General features: G+C 35.6%; 1 protein-coding gene across 1 annotated transcript in view; it reads left to right on the plus strand.

Annotated features, from left to right (window-relative positions):
• The window catches only part of LOC144968942 (uncharacterized), a 301950-nt gene extending 285705 nt beyond the window's left edge, over window positions 1-16245 (plus strand). The window contains exons 5-11 of the mRNA XM_078907826.1: window positions 5740-5880; window positions 7085-7245; window positions 9234-9335; window positions 10427-10741; window positions 12293-12405; window positions 13946-14030; window positions 15448-16245. Of these exons, the coding sequence (XP_078763952.1) occupies window positions 5740-5880; window positions 7085-7245; window positions 9234-9335; window positions 10427-10741; window positions 12293-12405; window positions 13946-14030; window positions 15448-15501 (971 nt within the window). The 3' untranslated portion in view covers window positions 15502-16245. The remainder of the gene's footprint in view (window positions 1-5739; window positions 5881-7084; window positions 7246-9233; window positions 9336-10426; window positions 10742-12292; window positions 12406-13945; window positions 14031-15447) is intronic.
• Window positions 16246-16859: the final 614 nt, after the last annotated feature.

A 16859-nucleotide genomic window follows, 5' to 3' on the forward strand; every position in this document is an offset into this window, starting at 1 on the left:
ACAACCATCCCCTCGTCCAAGACCTAATAATAATGTTATTATGTAAAAATATGCGTCATGATGCCAGGCGAATCTCACCACCTACGTGCTGTAGCTTATAATAATAATATGATTGCAACAGTGGAATTGATGGCCAACATTTTGGTGTTCTATTTTTATGGCCAATGTGTGAAGAACAAAAAGATAGGCCTAATCATACAACGTTTGCAGGAGCCGTCGCCCGGGTCATTAGGATTCAGTAGTCTGATATCACGCCGCCTGGCAACGGCGGCCATCTTGGTTCTAAACAAAGACAATCATTACTTTTTATTCTTCATGCTGGCTAGAACTTTTCATATACCTTGTGATCAGAATGTGTAAAAGTCAAAACATGATCAAATTTATGTGGGTTTTTACCCTCTGGATACGCTTTTATGCTCGCCGGAGAAATATTTCATACGGCGTCCGCCATTGTTCCGATAGTTTAGAGCCAGTGTTACTAAGTTACCATGCCTCATTAGGAAGGAAGTGACGTTACGACTGTTGAAGAGTATTGATGGCCAACATTTTGGTGTTCTTTATTTATGGCCAATGTGTGAAGAACAAAAAGCTAGGCCTAATCAAACAACGTTTGCAGCAGCCGTCGCCCGGGTCAATTCCAACTGTGATGTTACTGTCTTGGTTTTAAACTAAATCTACCCGACACGCGGCTGACCCCTTTTAAAACTATGGCAGCTCTATGCCAAAGGCTTTGATATTTATAGAATTTTACGCGATTCAAAAAAACCTGCTTTCGTCATGCCGAAAAGTTTCTTATTTTTATGGATAAATTTAATTAACGAAGTATTGGTTTTAAAACTTTTGGATAAATACGCTTCAACAGTCGTAACGTCACTTCCCTCGCATGGTAACTTAGTAACTGACTCTAAACTATCGGAACAATAGCGGACGCCCTTTTGAAATATTTCTCCGACGAGCATAAAAGCGTATCCAGAGGGAAAAAAACATTATAAATTTGATCATGTTTTGACTTATACACACTCTGATCACATATGAAAAGTTCTAGCCAGCATGAAGAATAAAAAGTACCGATTTTCTTTGTTTAGAACCACGATGGCCGCCGTTGCTGGGCGACGTGACATCAGACTATTGAGTCTAATTGAGGATAATCTCACATCTCGTATATGGGTAGATATGTGTCATGCCAGCAATGGTAGGGTTTGGTATGAAATAATAGTAAATAATAGATGGTTATGTGGTAGATTATGATCTGTTGTCACACAATAAAATAACTGGCCTGATGAATTTAACATGGGGAAGAAGAAAAAAATAAAAAAGGGGGTGGGGGGGGGGGGGGGGGATGTTTAACTCTAGAGAAGTTTTTTTCACTTTACGCCAACTTATCCCCCGCGGTCACGTCAATATAAAATTCCACTATGTGAAGAACCAACATTTTTTCCCCCTTTAATTCCCAATGGATTTGCTAATGTAAAAAAATAAATAATAATTTTTCAAAATATCAGTAAAAATAATCTGGTGCTGACGTGGACAAAGAAAACTGGATATCTACTTTTTTTTTTCTTTATGTGTGTGTGTGTGTGTGGGGGGGGGGGGGGGGGGGGGATGCAAAACTTTCTTTTTTTTTCTTTCAATTGTGTTAAATTTTATATATATATATATATATATATTATATATATATATATATAAAATTTAACACAATTGAAAGAAAAAAAAAGAAAGTATATATATATTAAATATTCTTCTTTATTAATTTGTTTATCTGCTTATTATATATTATCATAATTATTTTTAGGTAAACTACTTATTGTTCAATTCCACGTCCTTTTGAATTGAATGTGTCTTGTTTTGACGTAATTCAACATTTAAGGAATTGAATGGAAGTGATACTTTTTACAAAACAATAACAAATACTTTCAATGACGTCAGAGTATACATTCTGTGTAAAACAATGTGTAGTTTCTCTCTTTAAAGCACTTATCCACACGTGTTGTAATGACACAGCTGCTGTAAACGTAGGCGGCGGTGGTTAGAAATAGATTATACTCTTTTATATATAAATGTATGTGTATATATATATATATATATATATATATTATATATATATATATATATATATATATATATGATATAAAGATCTTCAGATATCGTTAATAGAATGTGAAGAGGTGCTTCTGTAGGTGTTTTTGAGCCAGATTGTCGTTGATAACGATATTCATAAAAGTATCTCTCTCTGTCTCTCTCTCTCTCTCTCTCTCTCTCTCTCTCTCTCTATCTATCTATCTATCTATCTATCTATCTATCTATCTATCTATCTATCTCTCTCTCACACACACACACACACACACACACGTAATATATAAATGTGTGTGTTTGTGTATTTGTAGGTGTTTTGTGCATGAGATTTTAGCAACTCTAATCCTGAGCCTTCTGGATTAAAGACTTTCTGGTCCTTTGAGGCCCCTTTTATTCAACCGATATTTGAATTCAGAGATACCTATAGATAATATGCGCTTGACTAAGAAGCTCTTAACATTGTCATCCGGTAGAATAACTGACAAACACACAAAACTCAGTGTAACCATGAACTTTTATAGTTTGGATAATACAGTAAAGTAAGAATTACTCATAAGCGCGGATGGCAAATGACAATAACAAAGACCTTGATGACGTTATCTTCGATGTATTTGTCCAAAAGGGGGGAAAAAAGCCGTTTGTGGTGGTCTCAGAACAGATGTCATGGTAACACAAGTTTAAAGTGCATTATCCGATCTTATAATTTTACTATGATTAGCTATCGTGTCTACAGACGTGAGGACAAAGGTTAATCTGGGTATTAACCCTTTGACAGCGGGGTTGACTTTAACCAATAACTAGGGGTGCCTAAATGTGTCAATACATGGATTACGAAATTTAAAAAAAAAGGTTTTATATAGCGCAATATCCACTAAATGTGCTCAAAGCGCTTTACAAGGGGTCCCTGGTCAACAGCAATAGTTATTTAGGACGGGACATGACGCCTGTTAGGCGATATTATAATTTTTCGGACAAAGACAACGCTGTTAACGGTCATGTACTCATTTTACACCTGAGTACGGCGAGAGAATGTGAGTAAAGAGCCTTTTCCAAGGACTCAACTATGCGCCGAGCGCGAGGCTCGAACCCAGGACCTTCCGATCCGATCCGATAGCGAGTGTCATACCACTAGACCAGATAGCCGCAATAAAGTGGAGAGAAAGATCAAGGGAATAAATTTATGTGACTCACAAATAAGGGAACAAACACAAAACAAACAACGTTTCGGGGTTGACTTTGTGCGGTTCGAGTCCTGTTATGTGCGGCGCAAAGTTGAGTCCTTCGCCGAAAAGGCTATTTACCAACATTCAGTCGTCACACTTAAGTGTAAATTGAGTGGGTACATAGCTGATAACAACAGCGTTGTGTCTGTCTTAAAATTTAAAGAAAAAGATACCTTTTGAAATAGCACACCACAGACGTCTTGCTTCGTCTTACGTGTTACGTATTAAGTTTACCTATTGGGTTTGGACGCACATAAAGCGCTTTGAGCACATTTTGCGAATTTTTTTTGCGCGGTATGAGGGCTCTATCCGATTATAACAGTCGATTTATTTTTCTTACTTCCCCGTCCGTCTAGCCGTGATTGAATAACGGTGTCAGTTAGATCTGTCGCCGACAGTCTACCAAAGTAGGTTAACTCACTCAACCCTGCGGGTGGTTGGATGGGAGCATCACCCTTGAATGATATACCTATGATGTTCGCATGGGTGTACGATCCGATAGTGATGTCGTTTCTTCTTCTCTTTACTAGCCTATCCTGCTTCTTTGGTTTGTGATTGTATTTTTGACAGGGGATATTTTTTTTCCTGTAAATCCTCTGCCTGTTTGTTCTTGGTTATTTATAATTTAGCTTATGATATCTTTAGGTTATGATTTTGATTGACATTTGTACTATTTTTGTTAGATTGCTTGTTTTTTTGTTTCAGCGGTCTCTCAGATAACCTCAATTGCGTTGGAAGAGACCTAAAGCAACAAACAAACAAAAAATCACTCAACCCTAGAGATTTTTGTTACTTTTCAAAATTAGAAAGAAAAAAAAGGTATCAAAAATGAGCATGTACATAGATAGTTTTATTCAACTATCATCAACATGTAAAAATTAAGAACAAAGCTTTGATAGTACGCCTATAATTTGTATTAGAAAAATGTAATAAATATGCATGGGGTAAAAGTAACCATGGGTATACTACGAATATAGTGGGTGTTAGGATTGAGTGAGTTAACGTTATAATAATAATAATAATAATAATAATAATAATAATAATAATAATAATAATAATAATAATAATAATAATCTTTATTGTCCAAATTAAAGGCAATTCATGTGAGGTAAACAATGCTCAGTTTGGTTCATGGTATGAACATCAACACATTTACAAATACAGACACAGCCATACACGAACATACACGCTTGCACATTGTTTCTACACGTGTATACAAAAGAAATGAGCGTACATACAAACACATATACATACATACATACATACATACATACATACATACATACATTACATACATACATACATACATACATACATACATACATACATACATACATACATACATACATACATACATGCAGACATACATACAAACCAGCATATCATCGTATATGCATGCCTACATTCATACATACATACATACATACATACATTCATACATACATACAAGTGGTTCTGTCCGTTTAATCCGACAGAAAGTAGGATCAACTACGCTTCCGCTTCCATGGGTTTTATGACACGAAAGTATTCCTGAATTATTAGTATGTAATGTATGTCAATAATTGCATTTTTAAAAAAAAAAGACTCTGTGCCCGGCATTATAACCTTGAGTAAGACATTTAAATTTGACACTCACTCATTGCCGCACTGGGTTTAGGTGTGAATAAGTACCTGACTATTAAAGGCAGTGACGGATAAAATTATAAATGGACGTCTCGTCAGGTATTGGAAACAGATGAATAATAATAATAATGATAATAATAATAATAATAATAATAATAATAATAATAATAATAATAATAATAATAATAATAATAATAATATAATAATAATGATAATAATAATATAATAATATAATAATAATAATAATATAATATAATAATAATAATAATAATAATAATAATAATATAATAATAATAATAATAATATAATAATAATAATAATAATAATAATAATAATAATAATAAATAATAATATAATAATAATAATAATAATAATAATATAATAATATAATAATAATAATAATAATATATAATAATATATAATAATAATAATAATAATAATAATAATATAATAATAATAATAATAATAATAAATAATAATAATAATAATAATAATAATATAATAATAATAATAATAATAATAATAATAATAATAATATAATAATAATAATAATATATAATAATAATAATAATAATAATAATAATAATAATAATAATATAATAATAATAATAATAATATATAATAATAATAAATAATAATAATAATAAAAATAATATATAATATAATAATAATAATAATACTTTTGCATCCCAAAAAGGAAATTGTAAGGCGCATTGAGCAATGTGAATCCGCGGAAATGCACGGCCCTCTATAAAGATTCTGTTTTTTTTATCTCCTCACATTTCTTAACTATGTATCCCTGTCTCCTTCTCTTCCTCAGGCGTCGTGGATTACTTGGGTACCGAGGTGTCCACATCCAAACAGAAGAAGTTCAGTCTGGTGACGTTCATCGATACCCCGGGCCTGGTGGACGGAGACATGAAATATCCCTTCGATGTCAACAAGGCTATCACATGGCTTGGTGAGTTTACACATCTCCACATTGGACACATATTATGTGGTCTAGTCCAGTGCAACAGTTATGTATTCATCATCTTCATTGGTTTTTTCACACTGGGTCAGGGTATAGGCCACAGACAAACAGTTTCCATCCTTCTCTATCCTGAGCTAACTTTTTTTTTTTTAAATCTCATTCCAGTTCTTACCACTTCTCTGTATACAATGTGTACAAAAAATGTCTCTAAAACTTTTTTTTTCCGCTTCTGGCTTTTGATGTCTTGGTTTTTTTATTGAAATTCATTTCTTTTTCAACGAAACTAAAATCACCAAGTTATGTATTGACTTGGTGATTTTAGTTTCGTTGAAAAAGAAATGAATTTCATTAAATTAGATAAATCAAGACAAAAGCCGGAAGCGGAAAAAAAAAGTTTTAGAAACATTTTTAGTTTATTTCTTTGTTTAACTATATTGCACTGAAGCATCTATAACGTTGTCCTAATTAATCTATTTTGAAAATTAAACTCAGAAAGGATTGCTCGGGACATGTGCACTGCCGTTGTTTAAAAAAAAAAACCCACAGTATATGCAATGTTAACCATATAGCACATACTGTGTTCTTTAATAAAAGGCAGTGCACTAACTTCAGTGATTCAAATTAATTTTTTTCTTCATATCGTATGTTTTGTCAGGCCACGAAACATTTGTATATATTTCTTATTTGGATTGCTTCTGCTACACTAAAGCGCCACTGTGCAATTGAATAGGTATTGGTGCTATATAAATTACACATGCGCGGCTATGTGGTCTAGTGGTATGACACTCGCATTCGGATCGGAAGGTCCTGGGTTCGAGCCTTGCTCGACGCATAGTTGAGTCCTTGGAAAAGACTCTTTACTCACATTTTCTCACCGTACTCAGGTGTAAAATGAGTACCTGGCCAACAGCGTTGTCTTTGTCCGAAAAATTGTAATATCGCCTAACAGGCGTCATGTCTAGTCCTACATGTTAAATGTTGCTGTTGACCAGGGACCCCTTGTAAAGCGCTTTGAGCACGTAAAGTGGATATTGCGCTATATAAAAGCTCAATTTATTTATCAATTTTATTTATTACATTCCATAATCAGTTGTCAAGTCCCTCATTTCCCCAACCACTCCTACACTCATTCGTTAAGTCACAAACCGAGTCGCCACGTCGTGAACGAAGACTCCTCTTTTTTTTCCTCCAGGTGAAACAGCAGACCTGATCTTTGTGTTCTTCGATCCAATCGGCCAAGCCCTATGCAAACGGACTCTCAACCTGGTGGAGGCTCTCAACGAGCGCCATGCTGACCGGATGAGATTCTACCTGTCCAAAGCCGACGAGGCCGGACATGAAAGCGACAGGCAGGTCAGTCACACTATAATATTATTACTCATCAGCTGCCCTACATTGACAAAACGACATTTCTGACCCATCGTCTCAAAACGGTATTATGTCGGAACGAACCAGATGCTTAAAAGCCGAATTAAATGTTAAACTGGTCAAAAATATAAATTGTTGGCATTAGCACCCTAAGATATGGTATCCATTCTCCTCAATAAATTAGATAAACGCAACACAAGTCTGATATGTCTGGTTATAAATTCAATTTTCAACATCTTTACAAACCCGACTTAATGCCGTTTTGAGGCGAAGGGTCACATTTTAAAACTTTTTTTAAAGACCAGAAAACGTGCTTCATTTTGAATTTCCCCTCAAGTGGTCGACTATTCTTAAATCCGAGTCTTCTTTAAAGGCATCTCAAGTATGACGACATTAAGACAGTGGAATAGTCTCACACTCACATCTCCAATGAAAGACAAATACTGAGGTCTGTGGAATCTTCAAAATTTGAACTTACAGACTTAAAAGGAAGGAGGAGAAGAAGAAGAAGAAGGGGATTAGAAGGTTTGGCAAGTCGTGATTTTAATCGATGATATTTGAAGTAAAAAAGGGGGGGGGGGGTTGTTGAGTAGGACAGAGCAGGCCTATGACATAATTTGGGATGTGCTTAAAGTGTTAACTGAAGTACTTAATCGTTGTTTATGGATAGTGTGAGACATAATGTTTGTTATCGATGAAATCACAAACAAGGTGAATCACGAATCACATAATATTGTACTTTCAAGAGATGAAGTGAATAGAAAAGTGCCAGAAGACAATAGAGAATAATTTCTTTTTTTTTTTTTTGCGGCGGTGGTGGGGTTTGAACCTGTGACCTTATTGGTACGACAACTCCGCCAGGCCGGTGAGAGCGTGACTCTACCGTATGAGCTATCCACGAATCCAAAAAAATTCGTATCAAACTCAGGTCATTCATTATTAGTGCCTTCTCTCACCGACTACTGGAGGTAGCGGCGCACAAATTGTTAGTCTGATTTGATTAGATTTTAAAACAGTTTTACATGACTTAGTATAAGATTCTACGATTTAGGACCTTGGCCAGCGCCAAACAACCCTGTTATTACACAACTTTTGTATGCTATGATTTTTGTTAGTCTTGTTGTCTATAATGTCAAATTACCGTTTACCGTTTGAAATCACACATATATTAGGTTCCATCCGGGGTGTGGGAGTTGGGCCGTCTGAGTAGAAAAGGCATTGCACAACACCAGGACTCAACCCCCTTTGTTTTGATGTGTTTTTTGTTTTGTTTTGTTTTGTTTTTCCCTTGCGCAAGAACCATTTTCATAGACCCTAATACTCATAGGCAATGTAAAGCCTGAATTATTTTTATTTATATATTTATTTTTAAATGAAATGCATTCTAAAAACACATTTCCCCTTGAAGGAACAGAAATAGAAATTTCTATTTATACTTTCCATTTTATATACTCATTTATTTACATTTTGTCTTTTGATATAATATGTGTGTGACTGATTGTTGTTGTGATTTTGTAGTCGAATGAATGAACATGTGTGATATTAAATAAACTATTGTAAAGCACCTCTGAGCACTATTTGTGGATACTGGTGCTATATCAAATAATTATTTTTTTTAATGAGCTTTTATATAGCGCAATATCCACTAAATGTGCTCAAAGCGCTTTACAAGGGGTCCCTGGTCAACAGCAACATTTAACATGTAGGACGGGACATGACGCCTATTAAGCGATATTACAATTTTTCGGGCTAAGACAACGCTGTTAACGGCCAGGTACTCATTTTACACCTGAGTACGGTGAGAGAATGTGAGTAAAGAGCCTTTTCCAAGGACTCAACTATGCGCCGAGCCAGGCTCGAACCCAGGATCTTCCTATCCGAAAGCGAGTGTCATACCACTAGACCACATAGTCGCACTAATAATAATAATTATAATGATACTAAAATAATAATTTTGTGTGTATTTTCCCCAGCGTGTGATGATGCAGATTGTCCAGGAATTGTGTAAACGACCTGGTTTGAATCGGACAGGATTTGACATGCCTACCATCTATGTACCCAGTCTCAACCAAAAGGTTAGATGATATGCTCGCCCTTTGGAAGTTGTTGTAGTTCACATTTTATTCATAGGTAGTTTGTATCACGAAATAATATTACTATAGGGAATGAGATTAGCCACCTTACAGAGAGAACGTCAATTTGGTTTTGCGCATGCGTCTCTCTCTCGTCCTCGCTTTCGTTGAAGTGTCTTATGCCGCTTTCACCGGAAGCGAGGACGAGAGACGCATGCGCAAAACCATATTGACGTTCTCTCTCTAATAACTATCTCCGCCGGTGACTTCCAATCAAGGGATGCTACTCTTCTGCTAATCTCATTCCTTATTCCTATTCTACTATAAAATTACGATTTTAAGGTGATAAAGGAATCCATTCAATTATGGTTTGGATTATGATTTTGCAATGAATACTTGCAAACTGTATTTGACGTTGGTAATAGTAATATAGAAATGTTCAAGAGCACTAAGGGACCATGAAGCCTTTAGCATTATATCCCATAATAAAATATGCCTGAGATGGAAAGGAAGGGGAAGAAGGAACATGTCATGTGACTCCAATCGTTATCATTTGGATCATATCATGAATTTTGGTTTTCCATAAAAATAGTTGTGCCTCCTTCTGAAAAAAACATTTAAATTTTTTTTTTATTTTGGCCTGATAAATCGTCCTTCAAAATGTCCCTTGTCAACAGCAACATTTAACATGTAGGACGGGATATGAGGCCGATTGGGCGATATTACAATTTTTCGGACAAAGACAATGCTGTTAACGGTCAGGTACTCATTTTACATCTGAGTACGGTGAGAGAATGTGAGTAAAGAGCATTTTCCAAGGACTCAACTTTGCGCAGATTGGTGCTCGAACCCAGGACCTTCCGATCCGAAAGCGAGTTTCCATACCACTAGACCACATAGCCACAATCTGTTTGATTCTTGTAGTCTGTTATTATCATTATTATTTTCATTGTTTGCCTTGCTTTATTATTGATTTTACTTAATTGATTTGTTCATGAAAATATATTCTTGTATGAGTTACATTGGCAATTGCCTAAAATAAACGTTTTTGAACCTTGAATCTTATATTTTTTCTTTTTACCTAACCCCAACAGAGTAGTCGGTGTGCCAATCAGATAGAAGAGGTGTGTAAGGAGGTGGAACGAACCATTAACCAAACCATCCAGAACACGCTCAATTCCCTGGAACGCGACTGCGACAGTATCTCCCAGATGGTCGACGACAAACTCAGGGAGGACAAGGACCGTTGTTCTGGCAATCTACGTGCCCGGGTCAGGGGAATGTGCTATGGCATCATGGGAATGACCCTTCCTCTCCTCCTCCTCGCTACTTTCCTCATTAGTACATCCCACACACTTCTCGCTCGGTTCTTGGGGGAGGAGCTCATGGTCACTCTGGATACGTATTTGGCTCAATTGAGTCACTCTGGAATACGTATTTGAGTAATTTTACATTTCTCATTCTAAATTCACTTGTGATATGCAATTTGAGACTCGATGTCTGATGTTTTCCTGTGCTACAATGAGAAGTTGAGTGTGGTGGAACACACAGATGCAGTTTCCCACTCTCCAGAAGTTAGCTAGAGTATCAATGATAGTCTATCATTTCAATTGCTCTAAAAGTGGGGTTTAGTGCAGTTATCTAAACCAGCATCCGCTCTCTTATCCGAACCAGCGTTTAGTGCAGTAAAAATGGGGCTTAAAGGCAATCGTTCAACATTTTCCTACTTTTTCACTTTTTGTCACCATCAACACTGATTTTTAAGGGATAAGAAAAAAAATAGTAGGGCTCCATGTAACCATTTTGTAGAGGGAATGTTGCTGACACTGAGGATGACTGGATCAGGGGTTTGGCATTTTATTTTTAGAAGTTCAATAAATATCTCTTTTATGCACGATGACAGGAGTTGTACAGTTTAAGAGACTGTTGTCAGTTGTAAGGTACAAACGTTCCAGATTCAATCAACCTCTAGTAAAAGTTAGCAGAATGTATTGGTAGGTTTTTGTTTTAGTATTTTTATTTGAATGATTTAAAACTAGAATAGTTAGACTACCAGAAAAGTGAAATAGGTATTTAATGTTTGTTTCATGCTACAGAGAGAGGGTGAAAACCAAAACACATGGGATCTTGAAGCCATAAAGTACCGAATATCAATGTAATTTTAAATAATAAAGCAACACATTCCTGTCAAGAAATTTCGTATGAATGTGTTGGATCGATTTGAAATCAGACTAGAGCACGATATTTTTAGAAATGTGGTTTAAGTGTAGTCATAGTTTACATATGATTTATAATTCAGTGACTGGATTGAGTGGGAGGAATTTGGTGGATCGAGTGGGAGGAATTTGGTATGTTTATCTTCTAATACCCGATATCATTTATCACCAGCTGTTACTTGACCTCTGATTACTGCTGCTGGCGTGATTAACTGATATATTATTATTCTATTCCACCACTCTCAGCCTTTGCTTTGGTTCATTGTTCAATATGACAATGTACGTATATATGAAAAGGTTAGCTAGTGAATTTTTGGTAGATATTTGACTCATGAAAACTCAATGTTTAACGAGAGAGAGAGAGAGAGAGAGAGAGAGAGAGAGAGAGAGAGAGAGAGAGAGAGAGAGAGAGAGGGAGAGAGAGAGAGAGAGAAGTTATAAAAGTTTGTCGAATTTAATTTACTATTGTTGAGTATAAACTCATCTGTACCTTGTTCATACATGTATTAATAATGATAATAATTTTATGAAGTACAGAATATACGATCTACGTTTGTAATAATAATAAACAAGGGATTCTGTATTTCCTGTTCCTCCCTTACCGGTCAATAAAAATGGCGTCATTGTTTTTTAAAATCTTCTTTGAGTTAATAATATCTAAAATATCCAATCTCACAACCAATCATCTCTTCACCAAAATAATATAACATAACAGCTATCCCCCTAAATGCCTCTACTTTACAGGGTCCCCTGAGCAAGGCATGGAAACACGTACCAGCTACATACACCTACTACGTCATAGGAGCTATCCTGGGACTGGCACTCATCATGTTATTGGTAGCCAAGTTTTCATCAAGGTAAGCAAGCCTGTGTGAGTGAGATGTTATTAATGTCACCTGGTCCTCCAGGTTGGGGGTTGGCAAAGGGTTAACACTAACACCCCTTTCCGTTAAACTCAAACCGTTAGAGAAACGCAGACGGACAAACCAAATCCTTTTTTTTTAGCTTGGGCGACCAATATACAGAGAAGTGGTAAGACCTGGAATGAGATAAAAAAGTTAGCTCAGGATAGAGAAGGATGGAAACTGTTTGTCTGTGGCCTATACCCTGACCCAGGGTGAAACAGGCAATGATGATGATGATGAATGTTTGTTTTTGTCTTTCTATCTGTCTGCTGTGCTATGACAAAGAAGCACCCGACCAAAAAGTATTCAATCTGCGACTTTTGATGAAGTCTCAGGTTTAACCAGTTACTTAACTGCTATACTCTGGAAAATCCTTGCATTAAAAAATTTGGCCAGAAAACTTGTCCTTCAAATATTGGATTGATTTAAATGACCCTAACCTTATCAAAAACTCTCAAACCTGGGACTAATATGAATAAATCCTTTAAGTGCCTTTCATATTAACAAGGAATAGAAGTAATGAGCTATGTAGTTTATAGTGATATGACTTTCGCCTTCAGATGGGAAGGTCCAAGGTTCGTGAGCAGCGCATTGTTTAGTCGTTTGGAAAGGTTCTATACACTTATATTCCCACTGTACTCGGGTGTAAAATTAGTACTTGGTCGTTAACAGCATTGTGTTTGTCGTAAAGAAAATGTAATATTTATGGTCTAACAGGCATCGTGTTAGTCCTACATTATATTTTTATCGTGCAATAACCCTTACTCGCAAGCTCGTAGTGTTATGGGGCTCAATAAAATTAACTCGTTTAATAAATACAAAGAAATTAAAGAATCGTTTAGTGATGAATTGGCAATGACTATGTTTCTTTTTATTGTTTCATTTCAATAATCAGGTCTGCCCTTTCATATCAGTTGGAATTTTTATGATTAGAAATATAATTTATGTTAATCTTATATAGATTGCATAACTTATACGTATGACAACGTATATATAAATCTCATTAACTGAGAATATCCGAATATTCAATAATATATATTTTAACCTAATTTATACAACACAGATGTGCGTAAGATATGAATTTTAATGTTTTACAAGCATACACTTTCTATTTTTTCAGTGTGAATACTCTTCAACAGTCGTAACGTCACTTCCTTTCTAATGACACATGGTAACTTAATAACACTGGCTCTAAACTATCGGAACAATGGCGGACGCCCGTATGACATATTTCTCCGGCGAGTATAAAGGGTATCCAGAGGAAAAAAACACCATACAATTTGATCATGTTTTGACTTTTACACATTCTGATCACAAGCACTATGAAAAGTTCTAGCCAGCATGAAAAATAAAAAGTAATGATTTTCTTTGTTTAGAACCAAGATGGCTACCATTGCCAGGCGGCGTGACATCAGACTACTGAATCTTATTGATGTAAATCTTTGTCCGATTGAATCTATTAAAAATATTTAATTTTGTTTCTTTTCTACAGAACTGTTGGCACGCTGACCAGGAAACAGAAGAGACAACTGGTGGAGATTAGTAACTTTGTACAGTCCACAGTTAAAACCAAAAAGGTAAGATTGAAGATGTCTAGGAGTTGGACAGGAGCTGTCATCTGCATTTTTTGCGGCCGCAAATATCAGGGCGATCCGCAAATTTTGGCAAATTTCCCAAATCACTGAAAGTGGCGAAACTTGAGAAATGTTGCAGCTTTGCCTGGGCCCACAATACCCAAGGGGAAACAAAACTACTCTCTACGGATAATGATCCTTTAAAATCTTTGTAACAACGCTATTCATAGTCATTAATAAATGTAGCCTCCTTAAATGTAATAAATTGTCTATTATATTTTTTTTTTTCTGTGTCTTTTTGGCAAATTTTGGGGCAAATTTGGGCAAATTTTAGGTCCCAATTTGGCAAAAAATGCAGATGACAGACAGGAGTATCAGATTCAATGAATGATCAATAATTCACTTCCGATGATGTCAAGTGAAATTTGCCACATCTTGAATGTCTCTCAATTATGTGGCATCATTAATTCATTGATAAAGTGTTTTGTGTTTTATCAAACGCCAAGCAATGCTTGGATTGGGCAGTAGCTCGAAGGTTTCAGAGATAGCTTTCTAGTTAAAGCACTTTACTCACATTATCCCACTTAACTCAAGTGTGAACAGGCACCTAACCATAGGATGTGAGAGGTACTGTAGGAATGCCAAAGAAACAACTTGTGCTGTATAGATAGAATGAAGTTGATGTCACTCCGGCCTTTGTTATTGTGTTTTGCCATCCGCGTTTATGAGTAATTCTCACTAAACTGCTATACTATAAATGACTATAAATGTTCACGTTACACATAATTTTGTGTGTTGGTCCGTAATACTTCCGGAGGCATTTTAATAAACATAAGACTTGGCGAAGTGGAGTAGTTTCCAGTAAAATTAAAATTAGGAATATCATTAGACTCAAAAACATTAGCCTTCGGATGAAATTAAACTAGACCACTCATTTAATCCTATGTGGTCTAGTGGTATGACACTCACTTTCAGATCGGAAGGTCCTGGGTTCGATCCTCGCGTTCAATGCATAGTTGAGTCCTTGGAAAAGGCTCTTTGCTCACATTCTCTCACCGTACTCAGGTGTAAAATGAGTACCTGGCCGTTAAAAGCATTGTCTTTGTCCGAAAAATTGTAATATCGCCTAACAGGCGTTATGTCCCTCCTACATATTAAATGTTGCTGTTGACCAGGGACCCCTTGTAAAGAGATTTGAGCATATTTAGTGGATATTGCGCTATATAAAAGCTCTTTTTTTATATTTTGTAATCCATGTATTATATGTGCTGAAATACTGCAAATTTACATGGGGGATTAAAGAAAATGAAATGCCTTTCACCAAAGATGCCTTCAGACAATTGCATGGATTACTTACATATCGAGATGGATCTTTTTTATTGACGTCTATTGATCTATTGCAATTTTTTGTTTTCCCCAGCAAACCTTATATCAGGATTATCTTCAACAAAGTGTGGCAGAACATGACCTTTAACCTTCGGAATTTGACCTTTGAACCTAATCATTTTGAAATGATTATTATGATATTTTAACGCCAATAAAACAACAGTACCTACTATAACTATAAGTGATTTAAGGATCACTGTGGAATTTCCAAACCAGTAATTGCCGTCTTCTGACAAAACACATCTTTTTCCATTTTAATCAGAAACGTTAAACTGATTGTTTAAGATGACCCCACAAAGATCTGACATTTCTAATTGGGTGTCAAGTTAAACAAAATATTTTTGACAAGTCTTTGTAATCGATAGATAGTTGAAGTTAAATTTCATTAACCGAAATGGAAAAAAGTGTTTTTTGTTAGTGGCCGGAAGAATATCATCACCGTCCCCCCTGTATTAGTCTATAATCTCCATTGTCATTGTGTTTTGTTGTCACTTCATTAAGTAAACAGGCTGCTATGACGATATTATTATCTAATTATTTGTTTCCCAAATTTTATACCAGCCTGGGTATTTGCCTGTTTGTCTCCTATCAAAACGATTGACCCATTTTATTACAGTGAAAACTGGTTACAAACCAAAATTCAAGTGACCTAGTTATCTATCTATTTTGGCTTAACTCACTCAATCCTAGAGATTTTTGGTACTTTCAAAATTGGAAAAAAATGTATTAAAAATGAGCATACGCATAGATAGTTTTATTCAACTACCATTAACATGTAAAAACTAAAAAAGATTAGCTTTGATACTACGCTTATAATTTGTCTCAGAAAAAATGTAATAATAAATAGGCATAGGGTAAAAGTAACCCCGGGTAAACTATGGATATAGTCGGTGCTAGGGTTGAGTGAGTTAACTCTAACCGAGAGGATTAGATTTTATTCTAACCTGACATGATGGCCTATTGTTTTCAACCAAGAGAGACACGAGCCTTGATAACTCTGTTTTCTGTTTGTTTTTTTCTTTCTTTTTCTTTTGTTGCACATCAACAACAATAATACTAAGTCTGACTGTCAGTCCATTAATTCGAATAAGAAGGAGAAGAAGAAGAAGAAGAATCCTGTGTCACGTCGTTGTTGGTGAAAATGTGAAGATATCATGTCGGGCTAGAGCCAAATGGAACCCTGCAAGTAACCGGTTAAGTTTAAACACAGTGACTAAGAATGAGAAGAGAACCAAGAAGAATGTTGCTCTTCATGAATTTAGTTTGTGAATAATGAGTTACCTCCCTGGTGTCATAAAGGGAAAAGATTAGGCCTATTACTTTTTTTAACACTGGAATTGTGACACATTTTTGTAGTCATTACGAATAATGACGGACCTTGACGAGGGCAATGATTCATCCAATAAGGTCAAGGTCATGAAAATCTTTTTTTTGTTCAATTTTTGT

This window comes from Berghia stephanieae, chromosome 3 (assembly GCF_034508935.2).
Source record: "Berghia stephanieae isolate SIO BIC M18660-M18661 chromosome 3, UCSD_Bste_1.3, whole genome shotgun sequence".
In the NCBI taxonomy this organism is placed as follows: Eukaryota; Metazoa; Mollusca; class Gastropoda; order Nudibranchia; family Aeolidiidae; genus Berghia; species Berghia stephanieae.